A 20,383-nucleotide genomic window follows, 5' to 3' on the forward strand; every position below is an offset into this window, starting at 1 on the left:
ATTTGACCTTGGATAAATCAGTTCATCTCTCTGGGCCCTGGATTATTTTCATCTATACAATAGGGATGATAATATTTTACCTCTTGGAAGGAAAGAACTGAACTAAGTAAGTGCTTAAGGTCTCTCTTACATCAAGTACGATTTTTATGCTTATAGGTATATAGGTTAATGTTTATGTTTATATGGATACAACTTTCTGAAATGGTAATAGACCCAGGTTGCTTCTCTTGGAAGGAAAATGTCACCAACTCTGAATCTGAGCTTTCTCATTTACTGAGAAGACATTTACTGGCATTCCACTTTTAAAAGAAATTAATGTACTGACCCTTTTCAAGTCAAGGAAAGACATTTACTGGCATTCCACTTTTAAAAGAAATTAATGTACTGACCCTTTTCAAGTCAAGGAAAGCCATTCCAGTTTGTCAACTAACTCTACATCCAGTACTGATATGACATTAAATGAATGATGTTAAAAATACAAATAGAAGTATGTTATTGAAGTCAACTAGGGTTCTAGTCTCACTCTGATATAAGTGAGCTGTAAATATGGAGCGTCACATCCATTTTTCTTCCTAAGGTCTGCTCCAGTTCTAAAATTCTGTTTCTATATATCTGATAATTTTTTAATCTTCTTCTGTATTGGAACATACTAGCTAAATGAACACTTTCAACCACGCTCAGAATTAGTTTATTGGTTTTCAGAAACTATACCACAGTAAAGACTCTTCAATAAGATTTTTGGCGAACAACAAAATCAAAGAATATTTGAAGTTATAGCATTACATCATCAGAAAGATTAATAGTTGTTTATACCCCAATACCAGGAAACTTTATTTCCATTAGCTTCTGAAGCCCTCTCTACATCAAATGCTTAGAGTGTATGATGTAAAAATTTTATATTTTGAGCCAGTTAATCATGATCTTCTCCTAAAACTTTTTGGCAAAGGATTCTAAGTATTCGTTGGCTCTTCTACATGGCTTCAGAGTGATTTATAGCATCCATGTGAATATTTAAAAGGTAGTGCACACCCCCGGGATTTCAGTGTACAGTACATTATCTATCTCAAATCAAATAAATTGCATTTTTAGTCTTTTCTTGGGGGGGGGTGTGATCTACAGTATTCTTTTGTTCCACAGCTAGTTAAATGAAACTTTGTCATTAAGAACATGGTACTGCCTCCCCTTTATACTTAATGGATTTATATAATTATGAAACATATAATTAAAATCAATTATGAGCTAATGCTACTTTATATTTTGCTACTAAATGCTTTCGGCTACCACATCAAACCCTGGAGCTTGACATATATAAACCTGTTCCTTTCTTAATTTCATTATGTCCTCCATACTCCCACCATGACCTAAGTTGCCTCCTTCCCAGGAGACAAATACAAACCAATGTGTAAATGTGTTTTACTCAGCTTTACGTGTTCCAAAGCTGACCTGTAGACTCACATTTATACTCTGTCCTTCTCTGTGTCTCTTTCCTCTGTACACAGTCTTCCATTCATTTTTTTTGAAATTATAATGCACGATTATAATAAATAACAGTGTGATTTTACTAGATGTTTTCTTGCATTTGGTTTGTAGCACAAAGGGAAATTACATTAATCCTAAAAAGTCTGAAGTATCATGGCCAATCAAAGACCTTCTGAATGCAAGTCTAGGTTGGTCTTTGCTATTTTGAAAACATAGGGTGTGGAGATACAACTTTAACTTCTAAATAGAGTCTACTGAAATTTAGTACCAGTCAATAAAGAATAGATACTGGCAGGTGGAGGAGCTTGGACAGCTACACAACTGGCTTCTTGAGCAGGAGGGCGTAAATCCATAAATGTGACGACTGGACCGAACAGCAATGAATAGTATTTCCAGAGAGGCAAACTGTATTATTCCTGACCTGAATTATTTTTCTGTACTAACAACCAAATATGATTAGGCTTCTGTAATTTCAGTATACCAGAACTTCAGCAACAAAACAAAACGCATGAATTTCAAGTATGGGTTCCTCTTCTGCCACCCAGTGGTCAAAACAGGTGTCTGCACCATCTGTGGTGATGGTAGAAGCAATAAAGAGAATGAGAAATGAGAACACATGGACACAGGGAAGGGGGTACTACACACTGGGGTCTATTGGGGGGAATAGGGGAGGGACAGTGGAGAGGGGACCTGGGGAGGGATAGCCTGGGGAGAAATGCCAAATGTGGGTGAAGGGGAGGAAGGCAGCAAAACACACTGCCATGTGTGTACCTATACAACTATCTTGCACGTTCTGCACATGTACCACAAATCCTAAAATGCAATAAAAAAAAGAACATGTAATGCTCACTGTATATACTTTTAATAAATTCTCCTACTTACATCTTTTGACGCATTGGCAAATAGTCACCTAAATAAAGTAACTTGCTGAAATTACCCAGTTTCAGCTATTCTGTTATAAGCTTAGTCCAGAAAATGGACTAAGACAGAGAAAGCAGAGTTGTGAGGATGAGGATCAGGAAGTCAGAGTCTCTAGGACCTATATTATAAACACATGGTCTTTAATCTGCACTGAGAATGGGGCAGTTATGAGCAAAGAAGTGATAAGGACTGGCTTAGATTGTAACTCTGGCTTCTGTGCTTATGAGTCAGAGTAGACTGCAGGCCAGGGAAGTAAGTTAGGATGGAAAGCATTACTGAGATTCACTACCCTTGAGGAGATCTCTCTTCAGAGTACACAAAATTAAAATTTTATATGGCTCTTTGTGCTTGTGACTGGTGAAAAGTCTTTGAGATACCTAAGTGAAACATTAACCCCATGAACTGTTTGAGAATTAAAATCAAGCATTAAATAGGGAATTCTCAACACTGAGCTTCTGAGAGTAGTGTGATTGCCTAGAAAACTCATCGGCATAGAAAAGTAAAAATAAACATCAAAAGAATTTTTAAAGGCTGATAGTATTAGTATATAGCAACTGCTAATATGCATTACCTGCAGAAGAAACTAAGATGAATACAAATAAGATAAATCTCTTAGGGACACATTTTTTATTAGCAATAAAGATGAACAGAGAATAGCAATGCTTATAAGAAGGTATATGAATTTTTTAATTACTGGTAAATAATATTGATATGGAGTTTACAACATGCTTACAAATTATTTCATATTATCTGAATTATCTTATAAGCTTATGTATCTTGCAAAAGACTAAGGCTAGGCTTCTCAGTTTTGGTTCCAGATCCTATGATGGCCTTAATAGTTCTCACGCTGCTATGGAGAAATAACTGAGACTGGGTAATTTATAAAGGAAGAGTTTTAATTGACTCACAGTTCTGCATGGCTGAGAAGGCCTTAGGAAACTTATAATCATGGCAGAAGGGGAAGCAAACACATCTTTTTTTTTCACATGGCTGCACGAAGAATGAGTGCCCAACAAGAAGGAAACCCCTTATAAAAAAAAAAAACAATCAAATCTCATGAGAACTCACTATCACTAGGACAGGATGGGAATTAGGCAATTATCTCCACTGGTCCCTCCCATGACACGCGGGGATTATGGAAACTACAAGATGAGACTTGGGTGGGAACATAGCCAACCCATATCAATGGCTCACATCATTTGCCTACCTGTAAAGCTTAAAACATACTTTGTCTATAACATCTTTAATTACCAATTAAAAATGAACCACTAAAAGAAAGTCAATTTGCCCCATGAGAATTTTCCACAATTTCAGTTAAGGGACTTGCTGTGTTCTGTTATGCATGTGTTATGGTCAAAATGAAATTAGAGATTCACTAAAAAATGCTTATGTAGGTGTGACATAGATTTGGGGATGTGTTTTCATGATTACCAGACGGCCATCTCCAGTATCAAAATAATACTTTTAAGCCTTCTGAAGCATGTAGGATTTACAATGATACATAAGGTTTGAAAAGGATGCTTTACCAAAAATTCTATTAATGAAATAGCAATGCAAATAAAAAGGTACTATGATTACTACATTGCAATTGGCAACCAAAAGCAACCTTCTTTTCCTAATGCCAACCTTGTATGTTTGTTGCTTTGCTGCATCTCATTTCTTTGGGTAGGTTGTTTTTATTATTCTCTTAAGAGAAAAAACTTTTGCTTGATTTTCTTTGATCCAGTAGTCATTTCAAGATGTACTACCATCTCCCTTGCTTCTTGTCTTCCTCACTTACCATTTGGTCAACAGAACTTCATCTTTCCAGTTCTAGCCAAAAATCATCCTTGACTCCCCGCTTAGGACTTATGCACTAGCTGTTCCCTCTGGCAGCTCTTTCCTGATAGCAAAGCATTATAATTCCTTAGAACTGAGGTGATACAAAAAAAAAAAAAAAGAGAGAGCAACTTATATTTGCAAAGTTAATTTATGTGTTTTATTTTATTCTCACCATAGTTAGGAGACTTCACTTTTTTCCTGAAAGTTTAAAAGAAGGCCTGAAATCAACCCTCAATATCGTAAACACGGAATCAGTACCAAAGTGTGCCTGAGTATGTTTGTTTTAAAGTGTTCCCCTGCTATAGGTAAGCAGTACTCCTCAATAAAAGATCAAGGTGCCTTCTTGTCCATGGGACATCAACGTTTCAACAAGAGAAAACTTCAGAAGCTTTATCATTAGGAAGCTTTCATTTACAAAAAATAAAAAAATAAAAAAAAGGAAGCTTTCATTTAAAAAGTGTTCCTCCCACTATACAAGTGAAACCAGCTTTAATATAGAGAAATCAAAACAAAGAAAAATACAGAAAAGTGGGGAACACCTTTTGAGTATTTTCTTAAAATTTTCCATTTTTTTCCACTTTAGCACAATAATATAATAAAGGAAGATGGGATCCTTTATTATTATTAATATAAACAGTTAATATTCTTCTCATAAAGTTAATCATGTTTATTTAGCCATTTTCTCAGTTTTTGCCCTCATCGTTCTTTGAAAATTTTCTTTGTAATCGCTGCGATGACCTTGGAGATTACAGATACATGTTACTGCCTCAGGTTTATTCTCAGAAGTGGTATTACCAAATTAAAGGTTCTCAACATTTCTCGGGGTACTGCAATTTTTACATTGCATATTAAAACTGTTATTACTGAGATCTACATTCCTTTCATCAATTCACAGATACACAATCACAGACATCTTGAGATCTGCAATACATCCCACCGCGTTCATTTCACAAATTCAGAAGTTAAACTAAAGATCTGAACCCAGAAGCCAGACCTCCGGACTGCCAGTCTATTTCTCCCCCGATTCACCCCGACTTATTAAGCAGCTGAGCCGACCGTTCCGAACCCTTTCAGGCAGTGCAGAGCTTCTGCTCCCCAGCCCACTGGAATCGACACTGGTCCCAGCCCCTCATCCAGCTCCCATTGGAGCAGTAGTTCGAGAAGCGCAGAAATGTGAACCCCACCACTAGTCCACACTACTTTGCAAGCCCGCAGCACCTAGGCCACAGGGTCAAACCGGAAACTGGAAAAGGTGAAGGCACCGAACGATCCTAGGCCAGGACCTGCCACTAGCAACACTATCCCTCCCTGGCGCGCGAGGCCGGCCTTTCAGCCCAGACTCATCGAGCGAGGATGAAGCGCTGAGAGGATTCTCAGGCTCAAGCCCTGCAAAGCCCAGGAGACCCCTGTAGGTGTCCTTGGCGAATGCCAGACGGCACACACCGTCCCAGCAAATCCCGAGCGAGTATGGGACAGGCATTAAATCAGTGCCCATCTGGCCAGGCAGAATGAGTCGAACGCGGAAGTAGGGAGCAGGCAGAGGCCGGCGCGGAGCTGTTGCTAAGCAGGCCGGGCCTGGCTTTGGGCCCTGGGCCTTCCAGCCAGGACTCTGCGCCTGCGCCCGCCTGGCTGGGGCCAGCTCTCCCAGAGCGGCAGCTGTCTCGGCAGCTGCGCGCCGCCTAGGTGTCTGGGCGATCCATGGGCAGGAGCAAGGGCCACGATGACAGATTACGGCGAGGAGCAGCGCAACGAGCTGGAGGCTCTGGAGTCCATCTACCCTGACTCCTTCACAGGTGACTTCCGCAGCCGCAAGCCCGCAGCCGCCCAGAGGAGGAGTGGGACGGGCAGGAGCCGCCCAGCTCTGGGCCTCCTGGGCCGGGGTGGAAAAGGGGACCGCGAGGCCGCGCGGCCACCTTGCCGACTCTTCTGAAGTTCTTCAGTCACTTACCAGTAACCCAGTGACTTTTTCTCCCTTCTCTGCTTGTTCCCGGAAATCTAAAAGTCAGAGTGATGCTGGAGGGTGTCAGGCCTGGAAATTGAGTCAGGATTACTTTGGTTTCTGTGTAACCTACCGCAACCCGAGACTTAACAATACATTAAGAGAAAAGATATTCCAACTGAGATTCTTTCTTGCAGTGCCGCAAGGATGTTAGTTTTACCATTTTCACCTTTACTGAGCTAGAAACTGTTTTCGTACGATGTTTTAGTTTATGGGGTTCTGAATGCTGTTCTAAGTTACTCAGATCGGTTCTGAGAATAGAGTAGTCCCTGAAGTCTGTCGGGTTTCTTTTCTTATGTAAAAATAAATAAACAAATAATAAAAGACTAAAAAAAATCTGGCATGCAGCAGAATGCCTAATGGATACTGTGGCCCAAATTTCCGTTCCGCTGTAAATTCATAGGTTGTTAGATTGGAAGGGACATCACCTAGCATGGGGCTCCTGCTGCAAGCCAAGGTCGAAGGGGCTCAGGAAAGCTAAGTGGCTTGCTCTGGACGGTCTGCCAGTGAGTTAGCGGCAGGGCTGGTACTAAGAGTTACGTCCGGAATGCTTGCCTGTTCTTTCACCTTCCAGACAAATGGGACTTGGGATTCAGCTCCAGCTGAGATTGGGGGGAGCAGAAGATTACTTGGTAGGTTGGGCTAATGTAAAATATTATAATGAGAAGTTCATTAGGTATAATTTAAAGCAAGAGAATTCTCTATTAAGCAAGCCATGCTTCGGATGATTATAAACATGCTACATAACTATATCAGTATGGCTCATCAGATTTGAGAAGCGGTCAAATAAAGCTAATGTGAGTGAGTAGAACTTAGGTGTGTGCATTTACATTCCCCATCCTTTCCTTTGAGTGTTGTCTATCATTGATAGTCAGAATTTATAGTGTAAGGTGTGATACCTTAACTCATAAACTCCAACCCCTCTGCCTTTCATTGTTTAGCTTAGTTTTCTTGGCTCCACCTTTTGACCACTACTTGCAATGGTAGCAAATTTTATTCTGCTTTGCCAACAGGCAGATGTCTCTCACCTACCCCTGTATAGCTCCAGTCCTGTTCATGTTCTCTCTCACCAGCAGTACATCTGTGCTGTGAGGATGTTAAGGGGATGAGTGAAGAGGGGTTTGAGAGTGTCATTAACTGGGTGAGTGTGTATGGAGTCTGGCTCCCTTCTCTATCCTTGCTTATATGTCTATGTCTAAAATAGAATATAGGGTCAGTTGTTGGATATATTCTTAATCATGTTTGGTCATTTCTAGTACTTTAGAAATATAATAGGTGTGAAAACTGTTGACAGTGTCAAGAAAGCACAGGATGTGCTATTCTTTTCCTTTCTTTGTGCATAAGCTATCCCTCACTAAATCCTATGCATATAAGCATTTATAAAACTGATATCTTTTTTTTTTTTTAACCCTGAAATAATCTTGTGGGCATTTCAAATTGTACTAGGCTCTGACAGCTCTGGTATAGTTCGCTATGTGAAATTCTTATCAGATGCCCAAGTGCTTGAGGATTCTGAGCCATGGTAATAAAAGACAGTTTATGAATCTTTTGATGCATTCAGGTATTCTGCACTATCAGTTGAGCCATCTGTCTCTAACTCCTGTAAACATTTCTACAAGCTTTGCAATAAATAAATTAAAACAAGATGTCTTTATTTATAGTTCTTAGGGAACTTTGCCTTACTAGTGATCATGTTCTTTATGAAACTTCTTGGGGAAAAGACAGAGGACTTTGCGATAAAATGTTTTCATGTTTGATCTTTTAAAATCTTGGGGATTTGCAAGATTTGCTGTTTTATAGCCTTCTTTTGTATTTATGATTCCATACCTTTGTATTCTCATGCCAGGTTTAAGAAGGAGATCTTGCTTGTGTCAGTTGGTCAAGGAACACTAAATGGGAGTTAATAACTTCATTTTGAATCATATTTAATTATTGAATTTGGTAAATGCTCAATGCTACTAATGAAGGAAGTAGATATACTTTTTTTAATGGATGGGTGAGTGCTTGACAAAGAAGCATTTGTTAAGTACATGTGACCCCATGTAGATGCTGAAGAGGCACAGTCTAGCCCATAGACCTAGGCGCATAGATTTAGCCTAACCTCAGAATTAATTGCTTGAGTATTTGCAAAAAACTTTTGGTCCAGTGTTGCATTTGTTGTGAATTATAACAAATCATAATACAATTTCTTCTTTTTGCCTATTCTGTAGCTTGATTGCACATTGATCCAACCCTCCTAACAACTAGTCTTCCAAAATATAAATGGACTCTCCTGATACCACATTCTCCTTCAGTAGTGCTTCACTTGACAAGGTCCTGCTAAGGTAGTAGAATTTGGTTATTTCAATTTATGTATTGAAATCTCTGGCTGTGGGGAATTTTATTGGAACAAATTTGTTGGCATCAGGTTAACCAAAAGCCAAGTTTCCTTAATTCTGTTTGCCTTACAAAGAGGAGTACATAATCCTGTATTTCTTTGTCAGTACCTCTAAGTAGCAGCCATTCACACTTGACAGTTAAAATTGTGTCTTGAGATACGTAAGAAGTCATCTTGTAAAAGCAATTTGTTCTAAGACATAGTTTTTGAAAGGTCAGATGCTCCCTAGCAACCAGAGGTATTTATTTTAATACGGGGTCTCTGGTTTTTTGTGGAAACTAAAGGTAATTTATGTATCTCATAATGTACCTTTTAGCTGCTAACTCTATTATCCCTGTTTTTGACAAATCTTTAATTCTATCAGTTTCACCACCATCTGTCCCCTAATGTCTCTCCTGCCCTTCCTCTATAGCCAACATTTCTTTCTTTCTTTTTCTTTTCTTTCCTTCTCTTTCTTTCTTCTCTCTCTTTCTCTTTTCCCTCCTTCCTTCCCTCTTTTACTCCCTCCCTCCCTCTCTCCCTTCTCTCCCTCCTTCCCTCCCTTCCTTCCTCACCCTCCTACTTTCTTTCTTTCCTTTTTTAAGACAAGGTCTCACTCTGTCACCCAGGCTGGAGTGCTGTGCCCCAGTCAGTTCACTGGAGCCATGAACTTCTGGACTCAAGTGATCCTCCCACCTCGGCCTCCAGAGTAGCTGGAATTACAGGCTTGCAGTACTGTGCCTGGCTAATTTTTTCTTTTTTTAGTAATAGCAGAGCAGAGGTCTTGCTCCATTGCTCAGGCTAGTCTTGAACTCTTGGCCTCAAGCAAATCTCCTGGCTCTACCTCCTCAGAGTGCTGGGATTATAGGCGTGAGCCACTGTACCTGGCCCAGCTTTACTCTTTTTCTCAAAAGTTTTTTTTTTTTTTTTTTTGAGAGAGAGTCTCCCTCTGTCGCCCAGGCCAGAGTGCAGTAGCATGATCTTGGGTCACTACAACCACCACCTCCAGGTTCAAGCAATTCTCCTGCCTCAGTCTCCCAAGGAGTTGGGATTACAGGTGTGTGCCACCATGCTTGGCTAATTTTTGTATTTTTAGTAGAGCCTAGAGTCTCGCTGTGTTGCCAAGGCTGGTCTTGAACTCCTGGTCTCAAGAGATCCACTGGTTTTGGCCTCCCAGAGTGCTAGGATTACAAGCGTGAGTCACCATACCTGGCCCTCAAAAGTATTTTGATTTACTTATAGGGGTGGAAGTCTGGCATCCTTAGTGAAGATTAATCTTTCTTCTACTTAGCCTAACTCACAGTAATGCATGGAAATGGATTAGTCCTTTATCAGAACTCAGGAATTATCTATTTTTGCAAATCTAATTAAGTAACTTTCCCATATTTTAGTTACTGTCCAACTTTGAAATATTATTCCTTTTTCTGTTTTTAAAAAATATTTATTTTAATAGGATTAGGTTCAGCTGTGACAGAAAATCCCCAATAATACTGGTTTATTAAAAGGTAAAAACTTATTTTGCCCTTACACGTAAAACAGAGTGTGGCAGCTCTATTTCAAGAATTTCTCAGGGACCCATCTTCTAACAAAGCTCTCTGTCATCCCTAAGATGTTGTCTCACACTTATAGCCAAGATGGTAACATTCCCTCTCCAGGAAGTATGATAAATAAAGGAATGAAGAGCAACAGAGAAGTAAAAAATGGCAGTTTCTTAAGGAAATTTCTTGGAAACTGTCAAAGGTCACATCTACTTCCATCTTTTTTAGTGAGAACTCAGTCATTTTGTAAGGGCTAGCTGGAAATGAAACCAGGAAATGTCTTTATTCTGGGTAGCCATTATGCTCAGTTAAAAATGGCATGACTTAAATAAGGAGAGAGTAGATATTGGGGGACTTTTAGCAGTACTTCCCTGTATCTTTTTTTCTTTGTTTTACTTGCTTCACATTGTTTTTCTCTGTAGTGGCAACTTTATATAGTGTCCTTGGACAAATCACTTAGCCTCTCCAAGCCTTAGTCTCTGTATCTGTTTAATTGGAAATAATGTAAGTGAAAATACTTTATACTCTTTACTAGAAATACCATCTTAGTTGTTAATTTTTCCACTTATTTGGCTTTATAATTTCTTATCTCTTTAATGATTTTGATTTCCACTTTCTTTTAGCTGCACATGGGCATAGCCACACCTTGAAAATGCCATCGCTAACATTTTGGCCACTGAAAATTATTCCTTTCCATAACCTTTGTAGCCCTATAGTACTTTTGTTACCATGCGTTTACTGAACATGCGTCTCATGATTTCTCATGGATTGATAGTTCATCAGTTTCTTTCTGGTCCATCTTGCCTCCCTGTTCTATTTGGCTCCCCAGGTCTGTCATATCACTGATATTCTTGCTAACATTCCCATATCTTTTGGTTTCCTCATTTACCAAATAGTTATTATATGTGATTTTTTAGGAGCTCAGCTTGGGGAAACAGACATCAGATAAATTTAGGGAGAGCAGATGGTCTGAGTTGTTTCGGAGAGTTTAGGAGTAATGACAACAAGTAGATGAGGCTAGGGAAAGGGTATTCCAGCCTGGGACCCACATATACAGAAGCAGTATATGTGAGGGATCAGAGTATGTTCAGAGGACAAGTGGTTTGGGTATTGCTAAAACATAGAGTGAGAAGTGAGAGTCATGGAAAATGAGACTTAACCAATAAGCTGGGGCCACATTACAGAAGGCCTTGTCAGGGATTTAGATGTGATCTGACGGCGCAGTAGTTCATTGCCCATTTTATTCCCACACGGACCATACAATGCATATTGTAGACATTGCCACATCAGACTCAGATTCTAATAGATGGGGTGGCTTCACAAATAAAATAGACTTCGAGTTACACATGTTTTTTAGTATGTTGGCTGTGATTCTACCCCTTTCTCACAACTCATTCCAACACACTGTATATAGATAGGGAACTGCTGCTGTAAGCATGTAACGATGTGATAAAATCTGCTTGCTAGGAAACTGTGGTAAGAGACAGTGGGCAGGATGGGGTAGAATGAGGAGAATTATTCTTCACCTGTTCTTGAAACTCATTTCCCTTGATTTTCATAACACTGTTATTGCTTGAGTTTTTTATTACTTCCTCTTACTTTGTTCTCCAAATTGAGAATTCTTTACAAAGCTTATGTTGGCTTTTATTTCTCTGTATTACATTTCTGATGATCTCATTTAGTCTAATGGCTTTAGCTATCACCTCTGTGTAGGTGATCCCAAATTGAATTAAAGCCCAGCTCTCTTTAGCACCATTCACCCATTTCTGATTGCATGTTCAACACTTCTAACTGAAAGTCTTAAAGTGTCCTTAAAATATATCATGTCTGATTTTTTTTGTTATTACTCCATTTTGTTAGTGGCATTACATTCTCAGCCTGCAGACTGCCAACTCAAAATATCACCACCACTGTTTTCTGCTATTCCCATTGCTGCCGTCCTAGTTCAGGACCTCATTACCTTTGCCTGGATTATTGCAATAGTGACTTAGTTTCATACTGCCTATAGTCGTTTCCCTCCTTTCATTTTATACATTGTTGTTAGATTTGTCTTCCTATGTTTTGAGAACAAATCTGATCATATAATTGCTAACAAAAAGATTGTGCACAACTAAACTTTCAACTGTATTTTCACCTAGTTTTCTTCGCTCACATATAGGTTCAGCAAACGGAATAATTTCTTATTCCCTATATATATCTTTAGCTTTTGTACCATTATACTCTTGCTTCCATGGCGCCCTTAAATACATTTTCTTTCTCCATCTCTACTTGCCAATATGCCACCCATGATTCATAGCCTAGCTCAAATGACTTCCTTGGAATTTCTCAGCTGGAAATACGTTTTTCTTTTTAAACGATACTGTATATTGTTTACTCTGTTTGTTCAGTTACTAGCTGATAACCTTGGACAAGTTATTGAAAAATTCTATATCTCAGTTTTCACATCTGTAAAATTGGGGTGATAGAATATTTAATTATTTCTGAGACATTTTACCCTTGGATAGGTTATTGAAAAATTCTGTATCTCAGTTTCCACATCTGGAAAATTGGGGTGATAGAATATTTAATTATTTCTGAGACATTTTACATTTAACATCTCTGAAATATGAACTTGTCTTATAATCAGTTACATGTAGGTTTAGTTGGCAGCTTATTTTTCTTTCTTAGTGGTACATAAAGTATGTCTCATACTGGATGGCGTTGAAAATTTAGTGAATATAGTAATAGTATAAATCATGGTCTTGTGCCAGAAGTACAGGATTTTTGTGTAAATGCATAGCATAGCACAAGCACGAAGTGATGCTCAATAAATGTTACCTGTTGTAACTGGATATTGGTTACCCCAATAGCCTAATGGAGTCCTAGAAAGTGGTAATAAGAGCCTGGGCGTGGTGGCTCATGCCTGTAATCCCAGCACTTTGGGAGACTGAGGCAGGCAGATCATGAGGTCAAGAGATCAAGACCACCCTGGCCAATGTGGTAAAACCCCATCTCTACTAAAATACAAAAATTAGCTGGGTGTGGTGGCATGCACCTGTAGTCCCAGCTACTCCAGAGGCTGAGGCAGGAGAATCGCTTGAACCCAGGAGGCAGAGGTTGCAGTGAGCCAAGATCATGCCACTGCACTCCAGCTTGGTGACAGAGTGAGATTTTGTCAAAAAAACAGAAAGTGGTAATACATTGGAATGTCATTGAGCTGATCCCTTCTTTCTATGGTTGCAGTGTTTACATTTCATGACTTGTAAATGTTAAAGTTGATCATGAAAGGAAATAAGAATGAAATACATCAACTATATTTTACATATATTTGTTAAAATGTAGACAAGGCCAACCATATTATGGCTCTATTATAATAGCCTTTCAGTGAGCTGAAACTTTTTTCAGCATGAACTGGACTACCCAAGACCTGTTAAAATATGACTCTACTGAGTGTTTTATCTAACACTTTTCTGGTAATCATAGGTGTTCATCATTTCTTAAAGTACCGTAAATTCAATTAAAAAGAAGACATCTGTCTTGAAAATATTTGTGTGGTTTTTTTTTTTTCCTTTTTTGAGACAGAGTCTTGCTGTGTCACACAGGCTGGAGTGCAATGATGCAATCTCAGCTCACTGCAACTTCTGCCTCCCAGGTTCAAGCAATTCTTGTGCCTCAGCCTCTGGAGTAGCTGGGATTACAGGCATACACCACCATTTCTGGCTAATTTTTATGTTTTTAGTAGAGGTGGGTTATCACCATGTTGGCCAGGCTCCTGGCTCCAAATGATCCACCTGCCTCGGCCTCCCAAAGTGCTGGGATTACAGGCATAAGCCACTATGCCCAGCCAGAAAATACTGTTGATAATATATATTTATGATGGCTTTAGAAAGTTCCCAGGTAGGAAAAGTTGAATCGTTTCCATGATTACTTCTTCAGTGATCCATTGCTCTTTTATTTCTGAAAAAGTCTACATAGCTGCTGCCAACCTGGACAGGTACCAGTGCTTCCTGGACAGGGAGTGAGGCTTGGGCTTTTCTCATAGGCTTAGCAGCCATCCCTGGTGGCTTGAAGTTCTTTGTTTTCTTTCCAAATGGTTCTGAATACAAGTTTTCTTTGTTACTGCTTTTCCTCCTTTCATTATATTCATTTAGTTCTTCTTTTATTGGGGCAATATTAATTTTCTAGATACTGCCAGATACTGATCTAGGAGCTCTCATAGAGTTGTTACAGTGTTCTTGTGGGAAATAGATAATAAACAGAAATTAGCATTAGACAGACAATAGGCTATAAAATGACATACAAAGCTTTGTTATTTATATAAATGTTGATTTATGTGTCTTGCCCAGTGTGTTTAGATTCATAGCTAATTCATTTTAAATTATGTGAAAGACGGTAGAAGCTTAGTAAGCATTTGTGAAAGAATAGTTTGGTTTGAGATGATGTGGTAGAGAAGCACAGCAAGAAGACACAAACTTTAACAAATCACTATTACTGTTTGTCATGGAGATTCTGAGTTATATCTCACAATATATAAGTATAAAAATCAGTGAAACATGAATATCAATGGGTAGTTTCAGGTGGGAAATATGAAACTCTTTGCCATTATGCTGGGATTTTTTAAGAATGTAATTTTCCATGTATAGGTGGAGATTTTGAAATAAAAGGTAAACTACTTAATTATTTCAGTTGACTTGGTAAAACTCCAAAAGTATTACCTACCATAGGTATTTCTTTTCAGATTAAAGACAACCCTCCATTTAAATAGAAAGTTGATGGTAATTTTATCATTTCAATGTTCTGCCCAGTCTGTATTTGTGGAAATGGAAATATAGCCTAGGGACCAGTTTCCAGGGCTGGGTGCTGATAATTTGCTAATAAGGAAAAAGCATCTGCCTTAGAAAACATTTCAGTAACTTCTATCTGTATTTTCTTTCAGTATTATCAGAAAGTCCACCCAGCTTCACCATTACTGTGACATCTGAGGCTGGAGAAAATGATGAAAGTAAGTCTCATAAAAAATACTTGTGGTTTTTCTAAGCTTCTCAGGAATTTCTCTTATTCTGTAGCCATTATGCTTGATATTGCCAGTATGGAGGTCCTAAGGGCTATTACGAATCCACTATGAATGTTGTATGTTTCTAGTCAGAACTTACTGTGTGAACATGACTCCTAGGGAAATAGAAAGGAAATTAATGAAATATAGTCTGGCACAATAAGCTTAGTTTTTAAAAGTGAAATAGTAATATTAATAATACAGCAGATGGAGAAAAGGTGGGAGATTTTTGTTTTGTTCAAAGCAATACTTTGCATGCAAACATACTTCAGTGGTTGTGTGGTTCCTTTGAGTGACTGTTCTTTTTTCATGGCTGTTTTTCTCTTTGAACATTTAGATTGTTTACTGGCAATTTGCTGTTATAAATGGGGCTGGATATACACCTCTCTGCATGTTTCTGTCTCTTTCTTTTGAAATAATGTAGCTATAAAACCAGATAAATAAAATTAAATAAATTAAATTTGGAGATGTTTGGAGGAGTGTCATCTGAAGTTTATTTCTATTTTTAGTCACATTAGTTGACATGGTAATTTGATGAAAAGGTTATATAAATTGGAACTAACAACCTCACACATTTTTTTCCCCTTTGAAGCTAGTAAACCACAATTTTGCCAGGAGCAGTCGTTGTAGCCAACTTTTATGGTATTATTTGATAACTCCAAATCTGTGTAGTATACTTGAAAATGAAGTTTGTATTCACACATTATTGAAATCTGAATTAAAAGGATATTGAATACATTTATTTACTACCAAATTGATAATCAATATGCTTTTGCAGATTGATTCCTAAAAAATTTTCTACAATGCTTTAAAGCGTGAAATAAATACTATACTGACTGTTCTTCAAACCATTAAAAATTTTACCTTGTAAATAAGCCAGTGGCATGATTTGGGATTCATATAATGCCATTATGGGTTCCAAAATGGTGTAGTGATGCTCTTTGATAAATAATCCAAATATAATTCTCTTTAAGATTATATTGAAATGAAAAATAAAATATGAACATTTCATGTGAGAGCTCCCATATTCTGAATAATAGCTTTAATAGGAGCTAGTAATAGCTCTATAAAATAGCTGTATTCCGTGCATTATCCTCCATATTTTCAAAACGGCTGCTTTATAACAAAATCCTGCATTGCACTTTTTTTCTCCCAAAACTCCTTTTTAATGAACTAGTAGAAAAGTGAGCAATTTCTAAAGGTCACATTAAAAGAACAATCTCACGGGTAATTAAAAATGCAAGTTAATATATACAGCAAATTATTAGGATTGGGAGATAGCATTATGCTGTTTGGAATATGAATCAATACACATGTTCAGGAGAACTGGAATCATGAAGCAGGAGACTTTAAAAATGTTCATATTCTTTGATACAGTGACATCTCTATTTGTGGGGTGTCCTAAGTACAGTATTGTGATACAAAATAATACATACAAGGATGTTTATAATATCATTGTTTATCTTAAGTAGTAAATAGTGACATACTTTTAAAGTGGAAATATGCTTGTATTGAATATTTAAAGACTTCAAAGGATTCTCATGTTATTTCTGAGATTTTATACTTATATGTGAAAATGTAAATATATGCAGATAAAAATAATGTAGTTTTTTGAATTTTTTTTTTTTAAACGGAGTCTTGCCCTGTTGCCCAGACTGGAGTGCGATGGCACATTCTCAGCTCACAGCAGCCTCTGCCTCCCAGGTTCAAGCGATTCTCCTGCCTCACCTTCCCAAGTAGCTAGAACTATAGGTGACAGCCATCATGCCTGGCTAATTTTTTAATATTTTTAGTAGAGACGGGGTTTCACTGTGTTAGCCAGGATGGTCTCAATCTCCTGACCTCATGATCTGCCCACCTCAGCCAAAGAGCTGGGATTACAGATGTGAGCTACCGTGCCTAGCTTGAAATATTTTAAAGATACTTAAAATATACCAAAATGGAAATAGTGATCCATTCCTTGTAGTGGGATTATTTGTGATTCAATTTATCTCTTATTTTATTTCTAAATTTTTACTACTGAATGTCTTTTATTTATAGTAGAATCAGTAAATGTTATTTTTAAAGAAACCTCAGTTTTTTAAATGGTTAAATGCAGTTTAATATACCTGCATGGTGAAAATCAATTTGCAACTCTTTACACTAAATGTTAAAGAATATTCTCAGGATATAATGCACATGAAACTAATCAAGTATAAAACTCTATTGATAGAAAAGAGGAAAAAACTAGTTTGCCAAATGGTAAAATTTATTTTTTAAAATTTACTTTTTAATTTTTTGGTGAGAACATTTAATATCTAATCTCTTGGCAATTTTTAAGTATACAATACATTACTTTTAGCTGTAGTAACCATGGACTACAGAAGATTTGAATTTATTCATCCTGTCTGAAACTTTTTATCCTATAACCGATATCTCTTCATCCCTGATATCAATTATAAAATATCTTCTTTCATGTATGATTTTATTTATTTTAGTCCTCTCCCTTTTTTCTAGTCTTAACGGTTTTGTTAGATATTTTCTATTGTTTTTCTAATCTATTTCATATATTTCTGTTCTGATCTTTATTATTTTCTTTGTGCTGATTTTATGCTCTGTATTTTCTCTTTCTAGTTCCTTGAGGGGCATGTTAAATTGTTTTTTGAGATCTTTATTCTTACTCAATGTAGGTATTTATTGCTACTAACTTTTCTCTTAGAACAGCTTTTGCTTCAACCCATAAGTTTTGGTATGATGTGTTTCCATTTTCTCTTTCTAAAAACATTTTTAAAATTTAAAATATTTGTTAGAGAAAAGGTTCTTACTCTGTTGCCCAGGCTAGAGTGCGATGGTGCTATCTTAGCTCACTGCAACTTCCGGCACCTAGGCTCAAGCAATTCTCACACCTCAGCCTCCCAAGTAGCAAGGACTGCGGGCATATGCCATCATGCCCAGCTCAATTTTTTAATTTTTGTAGAAACAGGGTCTCACTCTTGTTGCCCAGGCTAGTCTTGAACTTATGACTTCAAATGATCCTTAGTGTCCAAAGTACTGAGATTACAGGCGTCCAGAGTACTGAGATTACAGGCGTGAACTGCAGCGCCTGGCCATGTTCCTCATTTTCCTTTGTCTCAAGATACATTTAAAATTCCCTTTAAGTTCTTCTTTAATGCATTGATTGTTTAAAGTCTGGGAGGAAGGAGGAATGGTGAGATGTTGGCCAGAGTGTACAAACATTCAGTTATGCAAGATGAATAAATTTGAGGATTTAATGTACAATGTAGTGACTATAATTAATTATAAATAATACTGTATGGTATACTTGAAATTTCTTAAAAGAGATGATCTTAAGGATTCTCACCACACACACCCCTACCCACACACACACAAATCATAATGATGTGAGGTGATGTTAATTAGCTTGGTTCTGATAATTATTTCACAATATATATGTATATCAAAATGTCACATTGTACACTTTAAATATATACAATTTTTATTTGTCAAGTATACCTCAAGAAAGCTAGAGATGAAATAAAAATTAAAAATAAAATAAATAAAAGTAAAATAAAAAAATAAAAATGTCTTGTTCCAGCAATAAAACTAAAAATGTGCTAATAAAAGAAAGGAAAGAAGTATACTGTTTCTTGCTGACCTCTATTACTTAATCTTTTGCAATATTTGATTCATAAAATTCCTTGTTAATATCTTAACATGAAAATAAAACAAAATGTCAAATCTGCAAATTTTAAGGTGCCTTTTTTCCCTATCCATGAAGAGCAGTATAAATTCGTATCAAAATCAGTAGATTTTAATAATTTAAAATGTGAGTTACACAAAAGATGGCACTCTGGGAAAAAGATCATTGGAAGTAATAAAAAGTCTTAACAGAAAATGTTTAGCACTACTGCTTAGTTGCAGACTCCTTGGTTGAATTGAGAATGGCCTGGGCTGCAGAGAGGCACCTTGCACTGACATACCCATAAGAGTTTTACTTGTATACAAGTTTGAGATCCGTAAATTGACACAGACTAAAAGAATGAGTGAGAATATATAAATGAATTAGGTTAAAAGTTTCCCATATAACCTTTTAAACTGTTGGGGTCAAAATGGTGCCATTCAGCCACTAATTAGCCCTGCTGGCATTGTGTGGATTTGAATACAGATTCCAGGGCTATAGCCAGATCTTCTGCAGGTAGGAACTGGCTCTGGTAGAGGCTAAAAATGAGCTTATGGTAGTGCTTTTTAAAAATGCATTGTATTCAGTGCCTTTGGTTTATCTTAGGAAAGGTTTTTAAAAAGTGGCATTTATCCATCCCCTTTCTCAGACATGCAGTATGGTAAATACCAATAAGTGGTAAATGTACTTCATGTGTAAGTGTGAGTTTTGGTATTCCATGATTTGTTTCACTTATCTCTTTGTGGTATATGTTGTTTAGTGATTAATCTGGTCTCTTAATAACCTGTTTTCTTTGTAGGAAAATCTATTGTGCTACTTTTTACTGATTCAACAAAGATATCTACCTCTATACTTTTAAGGTATTCACATCAAACTCTTATCTTGTGTCTTAGCTGTCCAGACTACCCTCAAGTTTACATACAGTGAAAAATACCCAGATGAAGCTCCCCTTTATGAAATATTCTCTCAGGAAAATCTAGAAGATAATGATATCTCAGACATTTTAAAATTACTAGCGTTACAGGTAAGGAAATAATAATTTTATGTTTTATAGCAGCATTTATTGGCCTTAAATGTTATATATTAATTTCAAGTTTGAAAGTGCTATTAGGTGTGTAAATAGTACATTAACCAAGCAGAATTCATGATACTTAATGACAGAGCATCTTTATTTTTGTTTCCTACTGTCTCTTTAAAATTTGAGTAATAGAAGTTGTTCCATTGCCCCTGCTTGAAACTCAGTCAGTAAACTCATGGCTTTTTTGCTCATTCATGAGTGATAAAATGTCCAACAGGTACTTTAAATTGTAAACAGTGTTTTGATTGGATTCTAATTTTTGTATTTTTAGTATTTTGTATTTTGGATTCTTAGAATGTCTAGTCCCATATGTAGCTACAATTTTCAACTTTATAAAAAACTTAAAACTCTTTTTCCGTCTGACTTGTTACATACTAGTAGCCTGCAGTCTGGGAAAAGGACTGATGATTGATTTTCTTTCTACCATCTCTGTCCGACCTACCCTCTGCGGGAAGACTGGGCTCATTGGGAAAGAAACCGGACCGCAGGCTAGAGGAAATT

General features: G+C 37.2%; 1 protein-coding gene across 3 annotated transcripts in view; it reads left to right on the forward strand.

Moving 5' to 3' along the window:
- Positions 1 to 5,844: 5,844 nt before the first annotated feature.
- RWDD1 (RWD domain containing 1) overlaps positions 5,845 to 20,383 on the forward strand; it is a 29,153-nt gene continuing 14,614 nt past the window's right edge. The window contains exons 1-5 of one of the 3 annotated variants that reach the window (XM_008994945.4): positions 5,845 to 6,014; positions 7,234 to 7,361; positions 8,431 to 8,544; positions 15,030 to 15,095; positions 19,698 to 19,828. Coding sequence is in view for 1 of the 3 variants with exons in the window: in XM_002746891.4 (XP_002746937.2) it covers positions 5,942 to 6,014; positions 15,030 to 15,095; positions 19,698 to 19,828 (270 nt within the window). In the remaining 2 variants the exon portion in view is untranslated. The remainder of the gene's footprint in view (positions 6,015 to 7,233; positions 7,362 to 8,430; positions 8,545 to 15,029; positions 15,096 to 19,697; positions 19,829 to 20,383) is intronic. The other 2 variants (XM_078370761.1, XM_002746891.4) reach the window with 2 other exon arrangements.

Source organism: Callithrix jacchus, chromosome 4 (genome assembly GCF_049354715.1).
Source record: "Callithrix jacchus isolate 240 chromosome 4, calJac240_pri, whole genome shotgun sequence".
Taxonomy (NCBI): Eukaryota; Metazoa; Chordata; class Mammalia; order Primates; family Cebidae; genus Callithrix; species Callithrix jacchus.